Raw genomic sequence first — 25,149 nt, 5'->3', positions numbered from 1 at the left:
GCGCGGGTTTGATCCCTGGAAGCGGAACTAAGATCCCGCTTGCTTCGCAGAATGGCCGAAAAATAGAAGGTAGTAATAATAATAGAACGTGCAAGCACATTGAATTGCTTCAGTTGTGTCCGAGTCTGTGCGACCCCATGGACTGTAGCCCATCAGGCTCCTCTGTCCATGGGATTCTCCAGGCAAGGATACTGGAGTGGGTTGCCATGCCCTCCTCCAGTGGATTTTCCCAACTCAGGGATCGAACCCTCGTCTCTTAACGTCTACCTGCACTGTCAGATGGTTTTTTTTTTTTTTTTTATTCCACTGGTGCTACCTGGAACGGAGAAGGCAATGGCAACCCACTCCAGTACTCTTGCCTGGAGAATCCCAGGGACGGGGGAGCCTGGTGGGCTACTGTCTCTGCGGTCACACAGAGTCGGACACGACTGAAGTGACTTAGCAGCAGCAGCAGCAGCTACCTGGAAAGCCCAATAATAATAGAACACCAGTTCTCATTTCTTGGACAGTTACCAGGGGCCTGCCCTGTTTTAAGCTAAGTGTATTATTTATTCCTCAGGCCAGCCTCAAACAGTAAGTACGATTATTGGGCCCATTTTACAGATGCGGAAACTGAGACTCAGAGAGATGAAGTAATTAGCTCCAAATCCAGGTCCACCTGAGTTCTAACTGGAGTTTGCAACCACTGTGCCCTCCACTGTCACCATGGGTCTGCCGGGAGCACTCCAGGGCCCTGGAACCTCTGTCCCTCTTCCTCAGGGAGGCTGGTAAGCATGGCCAGTGCAGCTGAGTCTGCAGAGTCCTGGTTAAACACACAGGCACTCGGCCCCTCCCAATCCGATGGAGGCAAGGTGGGAAATGAGGAACCATCACAGAGCCCATTTTACCAGGCCTCCCCTTCGGTAGATGCAATTGGCCTCTGTCTCTCCAGGCCTATGGTTTTCAAATTTCAGCAAGCATCAGAATCACCCAGGTGGCTTGTAAAACAGACAAGAAGGGCCCAACTTAGGAATCCGCCTATTTATCAAGAAACATTGCACCCCCTGTGGCAAAACACAGCTCCAACATTTCAAAAATCAACAACAAAATGAGCCTGGAGTCCTTTCTCGCCTGGGCTCATCTGGAACTCAGACAAATGGGCTGGAACCACGTCTAAAGTTCTGATCTGACCTCACTGAGATTTCCTGGCTGTCACCCGCAGGGACCCTGGAGCTACATGGAGAGGATGCTGGAGTGGCTTTCACAGCTTCAGGAGCTGTAAAAAGGACATTTGAAAAGAAAGGGAGGAAAAACAAAAGAAAAGAAAGGGAGGGACTTCACCTTCCAATGTACAGGATATGGGTTCAATCCCTGGCCCCGGAACCAAGATCCCACTGGCCAGAAAATCAGAACACAAACAACAGAAGTAACATTGTAACAGATTCAATAAAGATTTTAAAAATGGTCCACATTTTAAAAAAAATCTTAAAAAAAAAAGAGAACCCAGAGGTTGTGAAATCCAAGTCCTTTGTTTTACATTTGGGGAAACTGAGACCCTCAAAAGGTTAAGGAATCTGACTAAGTCCACCCAGCAACTGAGTGGCAGAGTCAATTCAACAGCTTTCTAGGACATCAAGCTGCTTGAGGCAACAAGCGTCTAGGACTACACCCCTCACCAACCCCCTGCCCCCCAGAGGGTACTAACCTTCTGCCGAGTTCCCGCTGATGCAGGTGAAGCTGCTGATGTTAAAATTAAGATCAGTTGCTGGGTGGACTTGGATTCCTTAATCTTTTGGGGCCTCAATTTCCCCCAAACGTAAAACAAAGGGCTTGGATTTCACAACCTCTGGGTTCCCTTTCTTTTTTTTTTTTTAAAGATTTTAAAAAAAATCTTTATTGAATTTGTTACAATGTTACTTCTGTTGTTTATGTTCTGATTTTCTGGCCATGAGGCATGTGGGATCTTAGTTCCCTGACCAGGGATTGAATCCACACCCCTTGCCTTGGAAGGTGAAGAAAGGGAGGGACTTCCCTGGTGGTCTAGTGGTTAGGACTTCTTAGTCCCTCCCTTTCTTTTCAAATGCCCTTTTTACAGCTTGTGAGTCTGTGAAAGCCACTCCAGCATCTGTGTTAGCTGGGCTCTGTGTTAGCTGGGCTGATATTTTCCAGGACCTGGCATGGCGCCTGGAATATAGAAGCTGCTCAGTTAATGTTTTTGAAACGTGCCCTTGAAGGTCATCCACAGCTGTGGGCGAAACAGACACAGCCCTTATTTTCATGGGGCTTACAGCCTATCAGACCTCTGTGGCTTGTGAGCCAGGGTAAGGAAGGTGGGGTAGTGGCTCCTCTTCTCCAGGGGAGGAGGCCGATTCTCTTCCTCCTCACCCCTCTATACCAAGACCTTGGCTTCAGTGATCTAAGGTCAGATGGGGAATGAGATGTGTAAAGCAGGGGGAAGCATGAGACATTGGGGAGCGGTAGCGACTATGGCCAACAGTGATGGCATTTGAATCTTATTTATTCTTTTTAAGAAGCATTGAGCCAGACAGTGGAAAACCCTGACATACCTAAAGGCCAAGTATGGCCCAAGGCTGTAGTTAGCCGTGGCCAGTGTGTCGTGTAGTACTGGATCAGGAGTCTAAAGACCAGAATCTATTTCTGGCCCTTGGCTGACTGACTGAGTCACCCTGGGTGAATCACTGGCTTCGGTCTCCCCAGATGTGCCCAGAAAAACAGGATTAGGGTCACCTTCGAGGCGTGCCAGGAAGCTGCCGGGAAACCAGGACAGATGCCAGCAGGCAGCGAGGCCGCTGTGGCTTTAAAAGTGCCTGGACGGCCCCGGGCGGCAGCAGCCAGTGAGCAGCGGCAAGGCCACCTGCAGAGCCCACCACAGCTGGGAAGATTAGTCTCTTCCACTAGACAACACCCATTACCATGTTCCAATAGCCATCACTTCCGCTAGGAGGGCTACAGATGAGATATCGATTGCACTGACCCCAGGAGAGCCCTTTCCCCAGCCTGAGACGCGTGCAGATCAGCTCGGCGCCTGGCTGGCGGCTGCCAGGGCCTTGCTGCCTCCTCCCTGTAGCCGCCCCGGTGCTCGGGATCCAGGGGAAGCCAACTGTGGCCCCACCAGGTGGGCTGGTTTGGGCTGTGGCCATGGCCTGAGCTCCATGGGCTCTTGGCTTTCAGGAAAGGGAGTAGGGAAGGGTGCAGTTCACGTGAGCAAAGGTGTGAAGGTGGGAAAGGACAGTCAGCAGAGAGTCTCGAGCGTAAGGTCTGGCTGGGGTCCCGGGGAGTGGGAGAAGCAGGGGGCCAGGCTGCGGGCGGGGGCGGGTGCCTGATGCCGCCATTTGGGCAGGCAGTGCCAGCTTTGGGACCAGGCGTGATGCGACCCTGATCTCCTTTGCTCTTTGAGGGTCCAGCCTCCGCTCCAGGCAGTCTGGCCTGCTGGCAGCTTCTGTTGTCTGTTCCTCCTCCCTCTGTTTGGGCACTGGAGCACCAGAAGTGGAAAAAGGGATGCCCTCCATCCGGGTCCCAGAGGTGGCTTGGTGAGGGCAGAAGCGGTGTCCTGCCCCCTCCCTGCCCAGCCCGCCATGCTGTGCCCCCTCCCCAGAATGGGGCAGGGAGCATGGTGCACTGGGAGCTGGAATGTCCCAGGAGAAATCAGCTGAGAGTCACAGGCAGGTGCAGCCTCCTTCACCCAGTCACCCATTCTTGGAATCCTGCGGGGCAGGAACCAATCACAACGCGGAGCTCTTATCGGACAAGCAAGATGCCCTCGCTGACCCCCGGTCATCCAGGGACGCTGTGGTAGGGGCAGCCCAGGTGGCTTGAAGCTTTCTTATTTGCCCAACATGCCCCCATATATTTTGAAAAGAAGGAAGGTGGGCTTCCCTGGTGACTCAGTGGTAAAGAATCCGCCTCCCAATGCAGGAGACACAGGTTCGATCCCTGATCCAGGAAGATCCCACATGCTGCGGACCAACTAAGCCCACAGCACAACTACAGAGCCTGTGCTTTGGAGCCCAGGAGCTGCAACTCCCGAAGCCCTCACACCTAGACCCCGTGCTCTGCGACAGGAGAAGCCACTGCAATGAGAAGCTCGTGCACCATATCTAGAGAGCAGCCCACGCAGCAGCAAAGACCCAGAACAGCCAAAAATAAATACATAAATAAATATTTTTTAAAAAGAAGGCAGGCATTCTTCTTTCCTTTTTTTTAACCCTATGGTTTCCACCCATCTCATCATGGAAGGCTTCTAGTGCACTGGGAAGATTGCATAGCTTTATCTGGGTGATGGTTACACAGGTCAATACATAGGGAGAAATTTATCAAGCTGTCCATCTCAGATATATGCACTTCTGTGTGTGTGCATGTCTATGCATGTCTACACATGTGTATGTGTACATATAAATGTGCACATGTATAACATTTATATCGGAGAAGGCAATGGCAACCCACTCCAGTACTCTTGCCTGGAAGCACCATTTAAAAAACATTTTTTTTTAATTTTTAAAAATAATTGTATCTATCTATTTTTGGCCGCGCTGGGCCCTCGTTGCTGATGGGCTTTCTCTAGTTGTGGTAAACGGGGGCTTCTCTTCCTTGTGCTGGCTTCTCTTGTCGCAGAGCACAGGCTCTAGGTGTGTGGGCTTCAGGAGTCACAGCGCGTAGGCTCAGTAACTGTGGCCTATGGGCTCTAGAGCACAGGCTTAGTTACTCCAAGTCACGTGGGATCTTCCCGGATCAGAGATCAAACCCGTGTCCGCGGCAGACGGATTCTTTACCACTGAGCCACCAGGGAAGCCCCGGGTGGGTACTACTGTTACCCTGCTCTTATAACCGAGGATACTGATGCCAGTAAGAAATACTAAAGAAGTCACCCCAGGTCCCTAGTTAGGAAGTGGCAGAGGCAAGATCTGAACTCAGATCTGTGCAGCCTCATTCCCCTCCGCACCCTTCTCTCACTCTGATGGTTGTGGTGCCCCCACAGCACGAAGGAGAAAAAGAAAGGGTCTTCTGAGCTGATCACCCAGGGCATGCATGAAGGGCAGCTTTTATTTGCTTTGACCAGATTCCATGATGCTGCAGTGCCTCTGCGTGGAGCGGTGACTGACCAGGCTCCAACCCTGATGGCCCACTGGGTCCATCAATACCCCAGGGAAAAGGGCCCATTAAGATCCTATCCTACAGGGTCTTCCCGGATGGGCCAGTGGCCGAATCCGCCTTCCAATGCAGGGGATGTGGGTTCTATCCCTGGTCGGGAAACTAAGATCCTGCATGTTATGGGGCCACTAAGACCAGGCACTCAGCACACTGAGTCCACAAGCTCTGGATAATAGAAATTGAACAAAACACAAGGGAGAACTATTTTCAGACATTCGACAATGGGGAGTCCAGTACTGCGAAAAAAGAACGAACAAGGTGAGACCTACTATTGCCGAGCTTTGTGCCTGAATATAATCCCCAAACTGCAGAATGGAGAGGAGAGGCAAAGAGTCTAGTGAGCTTGCTAGGAAGGCAGATGGGGTTTGAGGGAGACCAGGACAATTAGAAATTATGGGGCTACTCCTCATCTCCCAGAGAAGAGGGAGCTACTGAGGGAGAGAACTTGGCCATCTGCATAGAGTTCAGCTGAGACTTGGGCAAGTGCAAATCTCTGGATGCTGAGAAAGATTGAAGGCAGAAGGAGAAGGGGACAGCAGAGAATGAGATGGTTAGAGCGCATCACCAACTCAATGGACGTGAATCTAAGCAAACCCTGAGAGATTGTAGAGGACAGAGGAGACTATCGTGCCACAGTCCGTGGGGTCGTAAAGAGTCGAACACAACTTATTGACAACAACAAATCTCCCCAAGTACAGCGTGAAATCCCATGAGCATACATAAGAACAATTTTCAAGGGAAAGAAAAATTACCAGGAATCTCATAAAGGACTGGAAACTGTTTGCTTCCTCCAGCTAGAGAGGAGAGACCTCACTGAATACAAGTCATCAAGTAAGAACCCTAGAAAGACTACACCTTAGAAGCAGAGCTAAATTATCTCTAGAACAAAAACTAGAGCTGCCCTAAAAGAACCTAAAAACAAATCTTTGAAGGCTCAAACTAATCTGCACGCGTGCGGGCTAAGTTGCTTCAGTCACGTCCAGCTCTTTGTGACCCTATGGGATTCTCCAGGCTAGAATACCAGAGTGGGTTGCTGTGCCCTCCGCCAGGCAAGCTAATCTATAAGTAACTAAACTGCCTTCTCTAAAGAAGTCTGATACTCTTCAAGGGAATACAAGAGAATCTGACTAGGCAAGGCTACAATGCCCAGTGTCAATATTTTTAAATTATGAGCTATACAAAGAGGTAGAAAAATCCCATAGTTAAGAGAAAAATCAGTCAATAGGAGCAGACCAAGCAGTGACAGGAAAGAGAGTATTAACAGAAAGGACATTAACACGGCCATTATGAATTTGTTCCGTATGTTCAAGGGGGTAAAGGAAAACATAAGTTTGATGCAGAGAGAAACTGGATATAAAAATGACTGCTGTACGGATGAAAAAAAAACCCTGAAGTGAAAAAATACACTTGATGAGATGAATAGCAGATTTGAGAGTATAGAAGAAAGATCAATGAACTTGAAAACACAGCAGCAGACACTGCACAAAATGAAGTTCAGAGAGAAAACAGACTAAACAAGAAGAAGAATGCCCCGGGTCTCAGAGATTAGGGAGCGATTCAAATGGTCTATGATATGTATAATTAGAGACCCAGAAAGGAGAAGGAGGGTAGACAAACCAATTTGCAGAAAAAATCTGCAAACATTCCAAATTTGATAAAAATCCACAGGGTCAACTCAATGAATGCCAAGTTGAATAAGCATAAGAAAATCATAACAAGGCCTATCGTAATCAAATTGCTGAAAATCAGCAGAAAAGAGAAAGCCGGAAAAGTGGGAAAGTGTAAAGAGGAACAACAACAGCAAAAAGCTTTTGGTTACTTTGATCAAGAATAAGGGAGGGGATTTCCCTGGTGGTTCAGTGGTTAAGAATCCGCTTTCTAATGCAGGGGACATGGGTTTGATCCCTAGTCAGGGAACTAAGATTCCACATGCCATGTGGCATTTAAGCCCACATGTTCTAGAGCCTGCGCCCCACAACTAGAGAGAAGCCCATACAGAAGATCCAACACAGCCATAAAAAATTAAACATTAAAAACAAGAAGGGAGGACAGTCTACTGTGTACTGGGTGCTATGCTAGACCCCTGAGCCCTACTAATACTTACTAATGCTCTGCTCTTATCTGTGACTCTGTTCTACAAGTAAAAATAAATGTTAACATATGTGGTAAGTAAAAATTCTCTGCGTGTCTCAGCAATCCCTGAAAAAATAAAAATAAAAAGAATATGGACAGACACAAGTCACCAAGGTAAGTAAAGAGGAACATTACTATCGATCCTATAGACAGTTAAGGGTAACAAGAAAATACCTCGAAAAGGTTTAATACCAATAAAATTAACAATCTAAATGGAATGGGCAAATTCCTCAAAAGATATGAATTACCCAAAGTTGATCAAAGAGACAAATGGATGACAGCAGTGCGTGCGTGTGCTAAGTCACTTCAGTCGTGTCTGACTCTTTGCAACCCTATGGACTGCAGCCTGCCAAGCTCCTGTCCATGGGATTCTCCAGGCCAGGAATACTGGAATGGGTTGCCATGCCCTCCTCCAGGCGATCTTCCCAACCCAGAGATCGAACCAGCATCTCTTACGTCTCCTACACTGGCAGGTGGATTCTTTACCACTAGCATCACCTGGGAAGCCCATGACATGAGTAAACCCAATATAAATCATAGAAACTGAATTTATACCTTAAAAGCATCCAACCAAAAACCACTTCATGGCAAATAGATGGGGAAACAGTGGAAAGAGTGGCTGACTTTATTCTTCTGGGCTCCAAAATCACTGCAGATGGTGATTGCAGCCATGAAATTAAAAGATGCTTACTCCTTGGAAGGAAAGTTATGACCAACCTAGACAGTATATTCAAAAGCAGAGATATTACTTTGCCAACAAAGGTCTGTCTAGTCAAGGCTGTGGTTTTTCCAGTGGTCATGTATGGATGTGAGAGTTGGACTATAAAGAAAGCTGAGCACAGAAGAATTGATGCTTTTGGACTGCGGTGTTGGAGAAGACTCTTGAGTCCCTTGGACTGCAAGGAGATCCAACCAGTCCATCCTAAAGCAGATCAGTCCTGGGTGTTCATTGGAAGGACTGATGTTGAAACTGAAACTCCAATACTTTGGCTACCTGATGCAAAGAGCTAACTCATTTGAAAAGACCCTGATGCTAGGAAAGATTGAGAGCAGGAGGAGAGGGGGATGACAGAGGATGAGATGGTTGGATGGCATCAGTGACTCAATGGACATGGGTTTGGGTGGACTTTGGGTGGACTCCATTGGCGATGGACAGGGAGGCCTGCCATACTTCGGTTTACGGGGTCTCAAAGAGTCGGACACGCTGAGTGACTGAACTGACCTGAAATGAAAAAACATTCTAGGCCTGGATGGCTTCCCTGGTGAATGCTATAAAATATTTATAAAGAAATATTACCACTCTTACACAAGGATAAATAGAAAACACACACCTTTGTTATTTTTTAATCTTTTAAAAATGATATTTGACTATCTAAAGAAAAATAGCAACATATTGTGGGCCTTTGTAGAAGCAACGCATATGACAACAAAAGCACAAAGTGAAATGTTTCTAAGATGGTATACTTTTATAACATCCTTACATTACACATGAGATGGTATAACATTCATGAAGGTAGACTAGATAAGCTAAAGATATATGAACATTGTAAACCCTAGAGAACTCACTTTAAAAAAGGCAAAAGGTTTAGCTAATAATAAGCCAACTACTAAAAATGTTCAATTCAATCCAACAAAAGGCAGGATAAAAATTTAGAACGGAAAAAAAGAAATCTACAAATGAGAAAGTGGGCTTCCCTAGTGGCTCAGCGATAAAGAATCCGCCTGCCAATGCAGGAGCCTCAAGTTTGATCCGTGGGTCAGGACAATCCCCTGGAGAAGGAAATGGCACCCCACTCCAGTATTCTTACCTGGGAAACCCCATGGATTGAGGAGGCTGGTGGGCTACAGTCCACCAGGGTGCAAAAGAGTCAGACACGACTTAGTGACCGAACAACAGTATAAATGAGGAAAGGTTAAATAAGTTATGGATTAATGATATAATGAAATGTTATGCAGTGGTTGAAATAATTTGAGTTTTTGATGTAGAAAACTATGATATAAAGTTAAAATTAGGTAAAATACTTGCTTTTAAAATACTTTTAACCTAAATAACTCTACAAAATATTTAATCATAGAAAAATATGACTGTGAAGAAATACACTAAGTATAAGCAGTGTTTATAATTCAGTGGTGAGATGATTGGTGATAGTTATTTCTACAAGGTTTTTTAAAGTAAGACGCAGCCCAATGATGATTAAGGATATAAACACACAAGATTTTGGGGTCAGCCAGGCCAGGGTTCGGTTCCTGGCTCTGTCACTTGCTAACTGACTGAACGTTGCCAGATCAACTTCTCTGCATCTCAATTGCCTCCTCTGCCAAACACACTTAAAAGCATTTACCTCAGTGCCATTTGGGCTTCCCTGGTGACTCAGATGGTAAAGAGTCTGCCTACAATGTGGGAGACCCAGGTTCAATCCCTGGGCCAGGAAAATCTGGAGAAGGAAATGGCAGTCCACTCCGGAATTCTTGCCTGGAAAATCCCATGGATGGAGGAGCCTGGCAGGCTACAGTCGATGGGGTAGCCAAGAGTTGGACACGGCTGAGCAACTAACACACATACAGTGTCATTTTGAATTTTTAATGAGATAAGGTGAATAAAGTGTGTAGCCAAGTGTCTGGCACAAAGCTAAGATTCATTGAGGAATTCATTTGTAACTTTCATAAAAAGAGTAAAAAGTTTTAAAGACAAATTTTCTTTTGAAAGAAACCCTCATTAACAAAAGCACTGGGGGTAGAGGTCAGAACCAGGACAGGGTTCAGAACAACCAGCACTCAAACCTTCCCAGTATCTCACCAGTTTAACTAAGTTCTAAATAGTAATCAGTTGTGAGAAAAACAGTGTCTCAGAGAATCCAAGTTAAGAAATGCCACCAGCTCCCACCATACCTACCAGAGCATTGTGGTATCTGGGATTCTGTATCTGGGGTTCTAAACCAGAGATTCTTGCTTCCCCTCACCTCCCTCTTGCTTCCTTTTCCCTCTCTGCTGGTCCAAGCACAGGGCATCCCACCATGTTTAAATTCACTCCTCACTTCTGGCCGTTTCCCCAGGCCCAATCCCTGGGACTGAGATTCTGATTGGCTCAGCTCTAGTCAGGTGTCCAGCCATGGTCCAATCAAATCTGATCAAGGTGGGTAGAGTCCAGTACAAACATGGCGGCTTTGGGTTCCTGGTTTGGGGAAGAAGGATGGAGGGAACCTTGCAGGCTAGATGGACTATCCGCCCCCAACCCCACCTCCAAACCACCGCCAAATTGTCTGCAGCTGTCCTCTCTGCTCAAGCTTTTCTTCTTACTCAAGTTCTTCCTCCTCCATGATGTAGACTACTCAAGGCCACCCAGCCATGTTAGGGGGGAAACCTGCTGTGGCCGGTCATGGCCACCGTTCCCAGGAGTTCATTGTTGGCTGTGGGCTGGACTGCCCCCAGCTTTGTCACTTAAGCTCTCCTGGGTTTCCCTGGCATGTGCCACAGGGCCACAGTTGCTAACAAATTGCCAGGCTACTGGGCTAGAGTCTGACCGGGGTGGTCTCTTCTGGATTCCATGGTTTTTGCTAAAGAGAGGGGTCAGTTCTTCCAGGTAAATGGGTTCTCTGGCAAAACGTGGCCTTCGGCAGCACTTTAGTCAGAAAACACAAAGGTTGGTCTAAGAAAAGCATGATCTGCCACACACACACACACACACACACACACACACACACACACATTCTTACCCCTCTCTCTGCAGAAATAAAGAAACAAAAGACTAATGTATAATTTTTTTTTAATTCTCCTCACTGCAGCCCCCCGCTCCCCGCCCCATCCCTCCGTCTGTGGACCACTTCTGTGGGCTACAGGGGACTATTGGAACAAAGCTGAGGCCTGGCACCCCCACTACGCTGCCAGACCCAGAGAACAAGTCACAATCACAAATTATCACAACAATTAGCAGCTACACTTGGGAGATGGGTAAAGTGAGGCGGCCCAGCTCTGCATTGTCAGCTGGTCTATTTGGCGGTGACCTTGTTCTGGAGGCGATGATATTCCTTCAGCCTGTAAACCAGATTCAAAACAAAGGAAAATGTAAATTAACAATAACAACATGCACTCAGTTCAATTAATTCAGGCAGAGCCGGGGTGGCGGGGGGCAGCTGTTTGTTAAGACGTGTGTGAAGTTCTCTTTTTATTCTCCCTCTCTCCTCTCCTGCCCTGGCCCCTCCTGCCCTCCAATCAGGATAATGTAATTAATTTATCTTAGGGGGAAAACATTGCTTGTCATTGTTGCAGACAAAGCGTTTAACTGGCGATGGGAGAAGTGAAGAGGCCATTATGAAAACCCAGTGTGTTTGGAGCCATTTGAAAGGGTTAGAGTCATAAAACACAGGGTGAAGGAGCCGGGGAGGTGGAGGTGACGGCCTGCCTGGATTCGATGTCTCTCCCGGTCTTGGCTCCAGGGACGGGAGGCTGGCTCTGGGAGAAAGTGGGTCTGTGCTGAGGGCACATTATCAGGGAAAGGAAAAAGACTCGTGCCTTCTTTTTGACCCCGTTCCCCCAGGAGAAGGAAGCTAGTGATTAAGAACCCAGAGCCTGATAGACCGGTTGCCAGGCACCGTGCCCTTCCTGGGCACCAGGGTCTGGGTGGAGTGCTTGATTTCCATGGCCTGGACTTGAACTTCCACCACACCTGTGAGGCAGGTATGGTTAACACCCCTACTAGTGATTTCCAGAGGTTTGGAAAGGGTCTGAACCCAAACTGCAGAACCAGGACTTGAACCCAGGTCTGAGTGGCCTCAGTTGGTGTGTATCACGCACCCTGGGCCATGGAGATCCGTGTCTCCAGTTAGACCTGCATGGGGATGAGAAGGCAGGAGTTGGTGACCTTCTGTGGCTCCTTTCTACCTCTTGGCTGTCTCCCTTGCTAAGCTGCTCGGGAAAGGGGCTCCTGGTGGAGTCCCTGTGGTTGGAGAGGATGGGAGTGAGTGTCAGAGGCAACTCAGAAACCCGGAACTCAAGTGCCCGGGACTCTGTTGCCCTTGGCTGTCAGCAAGTGTGCCTTCCGGTCCTGCGGAGGCTGGGTCCAGAGCAGGCACTGAGGATGCTGTGGTTGAGGGACAGGAAGGTGGGGCTTGTCTAGGGCACAGCAGTGGTCAGAACACTGAGGTCCCTTCAGAGCTGGCTCCCCACACCTGGAAGGTCTGAGGGCCCATCAGGGGCCAGGGCTTCTCACCTGAGGGAATTGATGTTGATGAAACCAGTGGCATCAACCGGCTCGTAGTCTCCCTGCACGTTCATGCTGCAAAAGAGTGGGAGCTCGTCAGCATCCGGGGGACCCCAGCCTCACAGACACCCAGGTGTTTCCTGTGTGGATCCAACCCTGCCTGCACTCTGGCTCTTCACTGTTTTCCTTCCGGTTCGGGGAGCCCTACCCTGTCCCGGGGCTGGAGAGCAGGGAGCCACAACCCTGCCATGCAGATGGGCGGGCTGGGTCCTGGCCCTGCCAGTGCCAGCCGGGTGAACTCCTGCCACCAACCAGAGCACTGCACCCGTACCCTCAGGACACGCATCGGAGCCACCTCTGCCCTCAGGGTGTCCAGGAGGAGCTGATGATGTTCAGCGGTCTGAAGGCCTGGGAGGCCGAGGTTACACACCAAACAGCCTCAGACATGCGTGACGGTGTCCCACAAGCTGCAGGGAGGCCCCAGCCTTCAAGATTTGCCCACGAAGCCTTTTTGACCTTGTCTGCCCAGTGAGTGAGACTGAGTCTAATCCATCTTCAAACCTGGGCACCCACCCCATGCCAGCTGGTCGTGAAAAAGGCACCGTCAGCTCCCATTGCCCTCAGCAGAACAGATTTTTTTTTGTCCCCATATACAGTTTCCATCGATTCAACAGCCTTCCTCTTTTGATTGTTCTCGCTTAGCTGCCCTTCGGAACCCTTCGCAACCACAGTCGTTCAGATCCGGTCACCTGGTTGTGCATCCTGGCTCCACCCCCAGCACAGACCTTAGGGCAAATGTTTTTGCTTTTTGAGTTCCAGTCTTTCATTTGTGAAACAGGACCTTCATCGTTACCATTTGTTGTCATCGTTGTTTAGTCGCTCAGTCATGTCCGACTCTTTCTCGACCCCATTGTAGCCCTCCAGGCTCCTCGATCCACAGGATTTCCCAGGCAAGAATACTGGAGTGAGTCGCCATTTCTCCTCCAGGGGATCTTCCGGACCCGGGGATCGAACCCCACATCTCCAGCATTGCAGGCAGATTCTTTCCTGCTGAGCCAGCAGGGAAGCCCCTCCAGCATTGTCACGGGCTCCACATAAAATGATGTAGCTGGCATCTGGTAAGCACTCAGTGCCACTAACATCATTCATTCACCTGTTCATTTACTCAGGTATTTATTAAGCACCTACTACCCGCCAGGCACCGAGCCAGATGCTGAGGAAACAAGGACCTGGCAGGAGCAGCTCCCACGTGGAGGGGCGGCGGGTGCAGACATAAGCAATCAATCACCCACCTGCCCTCGATAATTTACTGGCTGTGATCCGCTCTTTGAGGACAAGTTCAGAGTGTTGTGGCCTCACATCTGACTCCACCAGGCCACCCTCTGAATCCCCCCAGGGGAAGGGGTCCCTCCTGTTTCTCACGGGGCCCCTGTTGCATCCTGCCCTGAATTAGCCCCTTGTCTTCATGTCTGCAGAACTCTAGCCTCAGGATAAAGTGGTCTCAAGGTTCTCACTGACAAGGAGGTGGCCTGCCCCCTCAGAACCCTTCTCCAGAGAGGTAAGATGGAGGGGGGGGTGGTGGGGGTTTGAGGGGTGGGGGGAGCTAAGGGGATCTGCTGTTTTTCCCAGACCCCGAGGCTGTGCCTTTGACTGGCTCTTTGTGGACTGTGGGCTTGTACTGTGGGCTTGTAGAGCATCAGGGGAGGTTAAAAAAAAAAAAAAAAATCATTGTAAACTGGAGTCTCTGCACCCGGCTGCACTGTGGCTTGTCGGGACGCGGGCTCTGGGCCTCCCCCCACTATGCCCTCGCCCTGACCTTCACGGGACCTTGAAGCTGGCACATGGAACTCCCACGCTCCCTCCTTTTCACCTCCACCGGCTCCTCTAGGGCTCAGGTGGCCAAAGTCACCAGGAGCCGATTAACAGGAAGCGGAAAAGATTCTAGGGGGCTGCTGCTTGGGACCCTTCCCTGGGCAGGGAGAGGCTGGACCAAACTAAAGCATCGGCCTCCTGGAATGGCTTTTACAGATGTTGCTGGGGTGATAAAGCTTAACACGAGCCCTTCCTGAGCCACCCACCCCCGGCCCCCACCAACCATCGAACAGACTTTGGACACCTGGCCTCACTCCTGCTCTCCAAGTTGCCTTGCCCCTTTGGAAGAGTCCCTGTATTCAGCCCAGGGAGAAAGCAGGGCCGGATCCTGTTCCCCTTCTCCCTGGCTGGCCAGCCATCTCTCATGAGTCAAAACAAACTCTCCCACCCTCTTCCCCCAGACTGGCCCTTCAGACCACCCCGGCAGTCCCTGCCAAAGAGAAGCCCACCTCTGGGACAAACCTGTCCCACCAGACTGCCTAAGAGTCCCCGAGGTGTTTCTCGGGAACTGAAAAACCTCTCTTAAAATACTGAAGTTTGGGTGGTGTGGTGGTGGGGGGGTGCACTGTGGAAAAAAGAGTTTACAATGAATTTTTTTTTTTTTACCTCCCCTGACGGTCTACAGAAAACCTCTGTGCTTTTATTTTTGTTCATTCGAGTGGCTCTGACCTGCTCTGTAATTACGTTACTTTCTACCTACTGTGCCGCGGCATTTCCAGTTCTGCTACCTCTAGGGGCTTCCTCGCCAGTCCCTGTGACGCTGTCACTCAAGGGCTTTCAAGTCAGCGATGTAGAAATCAGAAAGAAAAGGGAAATGGTCGGAGACACAGTGAGAATAAATGCTCCTGCTTTTCTCTCTTTTTTTCCCCTTTCCCTTTTTACTTTATTCATTTAATCTCCCCGAGTGAGACTGTAAGGCTTAATGAAGGGTTGGACAGATTATTAGAGGCTGTAGATTTGGAGGGGGAGGGAAGAAAGAGCCAGAGAGAGAAAGAGAGAAGATAATTTGACATTTACCCCGACTGATCTAAACTGATTCGGTTATATTTATGGCTTATAAAGTGTTTAGAAAGATTGAAGGGGGGGAGAGAAGTGCAACATGGCAAAGAGAACAGAGAGAGAAAAATAATATTGACTGCCAAACAAAACTCGTACTTTAATTCCTGACTGCCTTCCGGGAGGGGCCACACAGGGCCTGGGCCTTGCATCAGGTGGGGTTGCCTGTCCCCACCTCTTGTTTGACCAGGTGACCTCCAAAGGGGCCACTTGGCTCCATGGTCAAGGCCAGTCTCTCATTCAAGATGCAAACACAGGTACAGCTAATAGGCACCTGCTAAAGAATCTGCCTGCAGTGTGGGAGACCCAGGTTCGATCCCTGGGTCAGGAAGATCCCCTGGAGAAGAGAATGGCAACCCACTACAGTATTCTGGCTTGGAGAATTCCATGGACAGAGGAGCCTATTGGGCTACAGTTCATGGGGTCACAAGAGTCAGACTCAGCGACTAACCCTTTCACACTTTCACCTTTGACCCAGCCTGCCAGGGCTCCCCAACCTCTCCCACAGCCATTCAGCTCCCTCACCCTGACCCATCGCGGGAGGCAGCTCTTCAAGGCTCCCTCCTGGCTCCCTCTCACCCAACTCTGTTGTTCCCCTTGGCAGTCTCCTCTTGGCCTTACCACCCAATGTCTTCAGCCTATGTTTCTCCTTAACTCTAGCCCTGTGTGTCCAACCGCCAACTATAGTTCTCCTGGCCCAAATCTCAAAGAAAACTAACCCTCAAGATGTCCAAATCCCAATGCGTGATTTTCTCCCATTCTCTCAACTCAGTCATTGCCATCAAAGTCTACCCAGCGGCTCATGCTGGAAAGCCTGGGGTGGTTCTGAACTTTTCCATCTCTCTCCCCATCCAAGCCCTTTTAATTCCACCTCCTAAATATCTGCCAAATCCATCTGCTGATCTCTATTCCCAGATCCAGCAGACTGGTCCAAGCCTCCAGCAGGTCCCACTGGGAGGCCTGTGTCCATCCCTGCCAGCTCCCACCTCGCTTAAATCCAGAGCAGCCAGAGAGGACCAAAGCCACAGTCCTTTACAATCTGGCTCCAGGGCCCTCCCACCCTGGAGTTCTTCTTGTGCCATGTTCTGGGTTCTTCCATGACTTGGACTCTCTGCACAGGACAGTCTCTCTGGAAATGCTCCGGCCCTGCCTCTCCCCCTGGTACACTCCTTTCTTTCAGAGACCAGCTCAGAGATGACTTCCACAGGGACGCGTCTCCCCACCCGCGTTATTATACCCAGCCCAGGTATCCTATATCTCTGGGTGGTCCAGCACCAGCTTCCCTAATCCTACACTCGGATGATCCTCTGACTGGGGCTTTCTCCCCATCTAGCCTGTAAGTTCCACGAGGACAGAGGTGGTGTGAATGCTCTTCGGGACTGTCTCCTCCACACCTTGCACATGCTTGGGAGCATCCTTGCTGAGAAAGACAGTGAGAGGAGATGCTGCACCCGAGGGTCTGTGCCCAGCTGGGGGCAGGGGTGGGAGGCACCTACCTCACGAGCTCCTCATTGTAGAGGGACAGTGGGGACTCCCGGCCAAGGATGTACACCTGGCCCTTGAAGACGGACACCTGCACTTTCCCTTCCACGCGCTCCTGGGACTTGGCAATGCAGTGGCGGACAAATTCACACTCGGGGCTGTGCCAGAAACCTGTGGGGAGGAAGAAACAAGGGTGCCAGTGAGGCCCGCTGTGTTGCTGCCCCAGGATGTGGACGGAACTGGATCCACATGGGGCCCCGTCGTGGCAGACGTGAGCCTGGGAGGGAGGCAGTCCTGTATCTGTGTTGTTCAGTGCGGAGTCCCGGCTCAGTGTGCACTTGTAAATGACCACACTGAGGAGCAAGCCCAGCTGCCCAGTCCTGTGACCTTGTAGGGTTCTGTCCCAACCCCTGCTACAATGCAGTCACCTCTCAAGGGTCAGGAGGAGGGGTTTTAACCTACTGCTTCATGCCACAGATATTCAGGGAGCTCCAGAGGTCAGGTGCTGGGGAGACAGCGGTGAAGAGACCCCCATCTTTTGCCCATGGGGGCTCAGTCTTCTCAGGGCAGCGGACTGATAAATTAGGCAGAAGACCTCAAGTAGGACTCAGATATATGTCACCGAGTGATGGGGGTGCCCAGCTGGGTGGTGGGTTTGGGGTCAGCAAGACCAGGTGTGTGGGGCCTTCACCTCTCTGTGCCTGTTCCCCCATCTGCTAAGGGGGAATGACCCTACCTTCCCCCACTCCCAGGGCCAGCAGGCTTATTGTGTGGAGGCCATGGACTCAGGACTGCTGTGAACACTGGGCCAAGAGCCAGGCAGAGCCCCACCCCTCAGGATGGGCAGACCCCTTTGAAAAAAGTGCCCTGTCTTTGACCAGGGATCTAACCCATGCCCCCTGCATTGGAAGCTTGGAGTCTCAACCGCTGGACCACTAGGGAAGTTCCTGGACTAGCTCTTTGAATCCTCCCAAAGAGTCTTAGTCTTGGGGCTAAATTTCTCTTAGCTTCTCTCTTTTCTGTGCGAGGAAGTTAAGCTCAAGGACTTGAGACTTTTCCCCGATCACACAGGCTGCAGTGGTGGGGGCTGGACCTGACCTCAGTGGGCCCGAGTTCTAACAACTCTGCCTTGTATGATTGTCTTGCAGCTTTGCCGTCTGTACCTAAAACAGGCCCGAGGTGCCTGAGAAACGCATTGCACCCCCTCCTCCCGCCCCGAATCCCTCAGGCCGGGGAGGGCTGTGTGTTCAGTCCCGTCTTCCCAGGGTCTGGACAGTGGCTCCTCTCAGTCTCTGCCGAGGGCAGGGGGGCCATGATCGGGGTTGGGGGAGGGACAGGGCGAGGGGTAGGATTTCTCTGAAACGGAGCTGGAAAGGTGAGCCCACCTGGGCAGCTGCGGGGCCAGATGGTGTGTGATCTCCTGCCCTGATAAAGGGTCAGGTCAGCCCCAGGTCTGTGGCTATTGTTGGAGACTCAGGCCTCCGGGGGCACCTGCTGAGGCTGTCCGTGGGAATGGGGAGCAGGCCCTCCCTGTGATGGGTCCTTGCAGACTTCAGGGAGGGCCGGGCAGGGAGAGAAGGGGTTGGGTCCTCCCTCTCCTATGCTCACCTCCAGCTCCACCTTGGCAGGCCGTGTGGCCTCTGTGCTGTACGTAGTCTCCTTGTTTGCACAGTGAGGTGCTACCAACCACTCTCTAGGGGCTGTGGGGATTCAGTGAGCACTTCTGCTTTTGAGATCTGAATGTGGCCTCTGCCGGTCCTCACTGTATCCAGGGCGACAGACACCCGAGAAGGAGAGAACCTTTCCAAACCACACAGCACGGTCCGGAGTGCTCCTGCCTGTAGCCCAGACTCCCGTGGGAGGGGACACTGAGGGCCATGCACCCCTCCCTACCCCGTGCCCCAGTGGCTCGGCCATCTTTCTAAGTCAGGGTAACTAGCCCATTAGGTTCACAGGTTGGAAGAGAGGAAGCGATGTAGCCAGATAAGGGGGCAGAGAACCCAGTAGGAGCTCCTGGGCTTTTATCTCAGGTCTCCCCCGCTGCCTCCACAGGGGTCTTGCGCTCAGGTTTCTCTTCTCAGCAGACCCAACCCAGGGTGGGGGTACAGTGAGCCCTGAGAACTGCCCTGGGGAGACCCTGAGTGTCCCAGGCTGGGGGTGCATGGTGGGTGGGGCTGAGCCAAACTCTGTGTTAATTAGGATGACAATCCTCTGTGTATTATACCCATTTTACTGTCGAAGAAACTGAGGTGAGGGGAGAGGTGACCTACACCCCCTAAATGGAGGGGCCCTGAAGCTGGGGTCCTGCCAGGATGACCCTGCGGGGTGAGGCCCATGCCTGGTCCTGGAGGGAGGGTGCCTGTGCAAACTTCATACAGCCACATTAGGAAATTTGAGAATGGCGTGAGAGGAAAGACAGTGGTCACAGAAGCTGGGGCAGCTGGGAGTGGGCCCGAGACAGAAGGGCTTTCTTGGGCCTCAGTCTCCCCGGGCCCTGAGACCACAGTGGCTCCAAGAAAGCCAAGTGCCAGAGCAGAATGATAGATCTTCAGGGGGAGCTAGACAGAACAGAAGGGATCTGGCCCAGTGCCCCTATCTTACAGGAGAGGAAACTGAGGCTGAGGGAGGAGACAGATTCAAGATCTACCCAGCCAGAGGCAAAGCCTTGTTCTCCTATGTTCACATTCGGAGACCACGTCAGGCACTCTCCTAGAGGCTTTGCCAATATCTATGCAATGCATATGTGCTAAGTTGCTTCAGTCGTGTCCGACTCTTTGCAACCCTATGGGCTGTACTCCACCAAGATTCTCTGTCCATGGGATTCTCCAGGCAAGAATATTGGAGTGGGTTGCCATTTCCTTCTCCACGGGATCTTTCCAACCCAGGGATCAAACCTGTGTCTCTTGTATCTCTGACATTGGCAGGCGGGTTCTTTACCACTCATGCTACCTGGGAAGCCCATATCTATGTATTGAGTCCTCACTGTAAGACAGGCAGCCTCATCTCCACTCTTCAGAGGAAGAAACCGAGGCACAGGGGGCTTAAGGAACATGCTGAAGCTGAACCCCACTCTCTAACATTTATGCATCCCTAATGAGAGAAATCCTATCACACAGCCCTTCGGAGCTGTTGAGGGAACAGGCTGGTGCCGAATGCCAACCTTGACATCTATGGGGGCCTGGACATCAGAGGCACCTGGCTGAACTTAATAACAACTACCTGGCAGGAGCCTCCACTCTGAGGTTTCATTTCCTTTGAAACCTAATCACTGTAACCTTTGGGGATTTAGGGGGCTCAGTGGGTGACAGCAAGGACTCAACACAGGCAGCCCAGTGCAGAGGCACCAGCCCCTCAGCTGGGGGCCAACCTGTGCCCCAGACACCCAGGGTGGGCCTGTACACGCCAGTGCCCCTTGGTCACCCCTCGCAAATGGGCTCAGCCCACCTTCCCATCCCCCAGCATCTACTGAAGTGGCCGAGAACTTGGCCTCTGAAGCCAGCTTGTCCTGGGCTCCAAGCCACGGCTCAGCAGCTCTGAAACCTTGGACAAGCATTTTCATCTCACCTCTGTGCAGCTGAGATTAGGTAATACCCGGTTCAGGGCTGGGCAGCAAGAGTCGGCAGCCAATCTTGTGTGGGGAGCCTGGCAGCCTGGTCCCCGCTCAGCCCCACGGACGCCCCAGAAGCAGCCTCGGCCAGGTGCTGTCCCCCATCACAGCCTGCCACAGCTTAATGACTCTCCCACTTTGTAACCAAAATCCACCTTTCAGCATGGAAACCCCACTGAGCACAAGAGTCTGCAGGAGACAATGGTATTTAAACACCTGTCTGTACCTGGGAAGAGGGGGGCCCTGGGGTTTCAAAGCTGCTGGGAACAATGGGAGGGAAAAATAATGCCAGCCAATAACCACCATGTCGCCCTGAAACCCCGTGATGAGTTATAGCTATTCCAAGGTTTCAGAGGAAGTGAAACCTCCAAGTGGAGGACCAGTGGAAGAGGTGAGACTTATACCAGGCTGCTGCTATGAATATTAACTTTCCCGAGGTCCTTCTGACATCTAGGCTCCCAGAGAACGGCAGGCCATCCTCCCAACAGCTGAGAGGGTCTGTTATGACGTGATTTCTCAAATTAGGGAGATGTGACTGTTATAGAATAGGGTCAGCCCTTTCTAGAAAGGGCCAGATAGTAAATATTTTAGGCTCTATGGGCCATGTAGCTTCCCTAGCTACTACTCAGCTATGCCAGAGCCGTTCCAAAGTGGCCACAGACAGCAACATGGACACAAATGAGCAAGGAGGTGCCAAAAAAACTATTTGTTGGTGTTTAGTTGTGAAGTCATGTCTGACTCTTTTGTGATACCATAGATTGTAGCCTGCCAGGCTCCTCTGTCCATGGGATTTTCAAGGCAAGAATACTGGAATGGGTGGGCCATTTCCTTCTCCAAAAAACTATTTATGGATGCTGAAATTTGAATTTCTTATGATTTTCATATTAAATGAAATACATATTACTTAAAAAAAAATTTCCTCAACCACTGAAAAATGTAAAAATTGGTCTTAGTCTATGGGCTGAACAAAAACAGGCAACAGGTTGGATCTGCTCACTCCTGTTACAATGTCTGGGATGGATCTGGAGTCAGGAGGCCTGGTCAGATGGCAGATGAGGCATGGAAACTCAGTCTCCTCACCTGTGAAATGGGTATGTGTGGCCCTGGTGGCTTCTGAGTGGGGATCTGGCCCATGTAGTGCTCAGACCCTATTCTTGGTCAAGGTAGGCTTTCTCTGGCTTGAGGCAATTCATGGAGTGGCTCTGGGTTCTGCCTGGAGACAGGCTGACCTGAAGTCCAGCCCAACTTGGCCACTTCCAGTTGGGTAATGCTCTATAAGTTCCCTTTGCCCGGAGCCTTGGTTTCTGGCTGCAGCTCTCTTAGGAACTTGGGGGAGGGGGCCCTCCGGGATGGCTCGTGTCCCCACATGGTGCCAGGTACCCGGCACATGCTGAATGAAACTTGGCAGGATGCTGCCCTGGCCCCCTCTGCAGTCCCATGGGCTGCAGGCAGCAGAGCAGCGAGACGCCCCCGGGGAACTGGCGCGCTTCCCTCAAGACCTCATGAACAAGGCAGGTCCCACAGTCCCCTCCTCGCTCCTTGCCTCCTGCCCTCTCTCCAGCCCTTTCAACCTGCATCTTCCAGGCTCTAGCGCAGGTGGCAGTGGGTAAGTTGGGACTGGAGGAGGAGGGTGCCCCTGGGTCAGGGAGGGGAGGCAGCCCCTGCAGGCTCTACGCACCCGTGTAGACCAGCTCGGCGAATTTCAAGCCGAGGCCTTGCTTGATTTTGCGCACTTCCCGGTCCATGGTGAAGGCCTCGATGTCTAAATGAGCGTGGTAAAGGATCGTCCCCGCTGGGGTCTCGTAGATACCTAGCCATTTTTCCAGGCAGGGGGAAGAGAAGAAAAAAAGAGAGAAACGCATGAAACCCAAACTGTCAGCCAATGACAAAAAAAAAAATAATAATAATGACTCGTCTGACAGGAGACAAGCCGGTCGGACCCATTCACTCCCAGCTTGCTGCAAAATGCATCTGCCATTATGTTCACGCTGGGGCCACGACAGTCCACTCTGCGGCTTGCGGAGAAAATGTCTAGATGCCCCCCTTTGCAGAGGCCCTCAGATGCTGGAAAATGACAGGGTTTCAGAGCCGTTCCCCCCTCCTCCCCAACTCATGCCCACCGGCCCGCAGCTGAAAACCTGTAATTAAACCGATTCTGCTGGAGCCCAGGGCCCTGAACGTCCCTTCCTGCCTTCCCCTAGGGAGCCAGGGGAGGGGACGGCTGTTCACACACATGCACACGCGTGGACACGTGTGCACACACATGCCAGTTTCGGCTGGCGGCTCCCCTGCAGCCTCGTCTTTGCTGAGAAATCCTCGCCACCTTGGTCAACTCGGGGCTGACCCCACTGTACCGATGGGGAAACTGAGCCTCCTGGGGGGAGGGACGTAGCTGGAGTGGAGCTGGGGACGGTCCCTGAGTGGTGCTGTCTGCTTCCCTGTGGACCAGCAGGTGATGAGACCACACCTGGAAGGTCGCGGGAAGACGGTCTTGACCAGCGTCCTCCCCATCATCTCTGGCCTGAATCTTCCATCTGCTAAACAACCTGCTTGGACCACACCACCTCCTCGTGACAAGGGGGCTCCTGGCCCTGCGCTGAGTGTGGCCCTGGGAGGGAGATCTGATGAGTGGGCACCATCCTAGGTTTGGGGACACTGAGGCACCAAGAGGTGGAATTGGCCCCGGCAATCCTGGCAGTGTAGCCCCATGAGTCAAGTTCGGGTGAGCACCTTGGATAAACCTGCCTTGTGTCTGCTGTCCTGATGAAGCGGTCATAACCCTCCCCGACGAACGCCACCCCCAAAAGTCCCTTTCTTCCCACCAAATAGTGTTATGGCGTTAAAGGGACAGAGTTTTGGTTTTCCTCAAAATTTACGTGGTCATCTTTCCACAGGAGGGATTCATACGCCCACGTTCATGGCAGCATTATGCACAAGAACCAAAAGGTGGACGCAATCAGAATGCCCAACAATAGATGGATGGATAAACAGAAGAGATATTTCCATAGTGAAACATTCAGCCTTAAAAGGAAGTCCTGATACATGCGAAGACAGGATACATGGAAATCAACCAGAGACAAATCACCAAGAGACAAATACTGTGTCATCCTGCTCACGTGAGGTTCCTAAGAGTCCAGTTCATAGAAACCAAATGGAAAGCTGGGTGCCAGGGGCTGGGGAGGGGGAGAGGGGAGCTGGTGTTTAACAGGGCCTCGCTTTGAGAAGACGAAAGAGTTCTGGAGATGCAGGCTGGTGCTCACACAGCAACATGAATGTTGTCCTTAATACTACTGAACAGGACCCTCAAAACAGTTTAAATGGTAAGCTTTATGTTTTGTGTTTGTTGTTGTTCAGTTGCTAAGTCATATCCAACTCTTTGCAAACCCATGGACTGCAGCATGCCCGACTTCCCTGTCCTTCACCATCTCCTGGAGTTTGCTCAAATTCATGTTCATTGAGTCGGTGATGCTATCTAACCATCTCATCCTTTGCTGCCCCCTTCTTTTGCCTTCAGTCTTTCCCAGCATCAGGATTTTTTCCCAATGTTTTGTATATTTTACCACAATTTAAAAATGCTTAAAAACAAAAAAACCAAAAACCAGAAAGGAAGAGATTGTTTAAACTCTGAAGTCCATAGGGGACATGACCAAGGTTGTGTCTGATGTAAGTAGCCAGAAATTTTCTCCTCTGAGAACTTCTCTGGTCTTTAATCTAAGTCTGGGAATCCATAGAAATGTCAGGGCCCATAACGATGGCCTGTATTTTCCTAACTCAGCTGCAAACTCAGGATTCAAACATCCTTAGGCGGAAACTCAACATATACAATTAAAGACGAGGTCCAGCTGTGGGGAGCAGAAGTCCCCCTGCAAACCCTGGACTCCACAAGCGGTCCTTAAAAATCCTGATTTGGCACAACACACCCATTTCACAGATGGGGAGACTGAGACCTGCCTCTGAGTTTTCCATCTCTGCACTTGGTTGCCTCTTAGGCCTTTTGCAAAGTGATCCAGTGCTCACCAAGCATGAAAGGGACACCCAAATCTGAGGTGCTGTGGCCAAGAAAGAGTGTTCCCAAGGCTCTGAGGTGTTCCAGAGTGGAAAAGAGCCTGTCTATGGGGAAGCGGGTCTCTTATCTGCAAACCCCCCACATCCTGGGGTTCGGGGACATGCGCAGAGAGGCAAGGCGTTGCTAGGACACGCTGGTCCTGTTTCACTCGTGTGCCTGCAGCTCTTGGGCCACTTCTGCTGTCCTGAATCAGTTGTGGGGGTAAACACAGCTGTTTCCCCGGTAGGAAAACACCACCATCCCTCAGTTCACGCAGCAGGCCCAAGCCCTCGACTCCCCGGGGAGCGCCTCAGGCCCTCACCACCCCTCATCATGACTCTCATAAACACAGTTCAAACCGGCTCTGTCATCCGCGTCCACAAACTGCCTCAGAGACACAACCCCGAAGGAGCTTAGAAGGGCTGACGAGGTGGGAGACAGGTGGGTGGCTGAGAAAACGACAGCGTGAGACTGGGGACACTGGACACAGAACGCCTGTGAAAAGCAGACAAGCACTCAGCACAGGCTCTGGGCTGGCGCCTTCTGGGGACAGTTGTTCAGTCGCTCAGTCATGTCTGACTCTTGGTGACCCCACGGACTGCAGCACGC

The 25,149-nt window shown here is 51.0% G+C and overlaps 1 protein-coding gene across 1 annotated transcript in view; it reads right to left on the bottom strand.

The window, feature by feature from the left end:
• Window positions 1-11,027: 11,027 nt before the first annotated feature.
• Window positions 11,028-25,149, bottom strand: part of ASS1 (argininosuccinate synthase 1) — a 52,064-nt gene continuing 37,942 nt past the window's right edge. Inside the window, exons 12-15 of the mRNA XM_027556579.1 lie at window positions 22,174-22,305; window positions 16,903-17,059; window positions 12,488-12,553; window positions 11,028-11,313 (exon numbers count right to left, since the gene is read on the bottom strand). Of these exons, the coding sequence (XP_027412380.1) occupies window positions 11,268-11,313; window positions 12,488-12,553; window positions 16,903-17,059; window positions 22,174-22,305 (401 nt within the window). The 3' untranslated portion in view covers window positions 11,028-11,267. The remainder of the gene's footprint in view (window positions 11,314-12,487; window positions 12,554-16,902; window positions 17,060-22,173; window positions 22,306-25,149) is intronic.

The sequence above is a fragment of the Bos indicus x Bos taurus genome, chromosome 11 (genome assembly GCF_003369695.1).
Source record: "Bos indicus x Bos taurus breed Angus x Brahman F1 hybrid chromosome 11, Bos_hybrid_MaternalHap_v2.0, whole genome shotgun sequence".
In the NCBI taxonomy this organism is placed as follows: domain Eukaryota; kingdom Metazoa; phylum Chordata; class Mammalia; order Artiodactyla; family Bovidae; genus Bos; species Bos indicus x Bos taurus.
The sequence above is the reverse complement of the archived record's forward strand: the minus strand, read 5'-3'. Positions and strand labels throughout refer to the sequence as shown.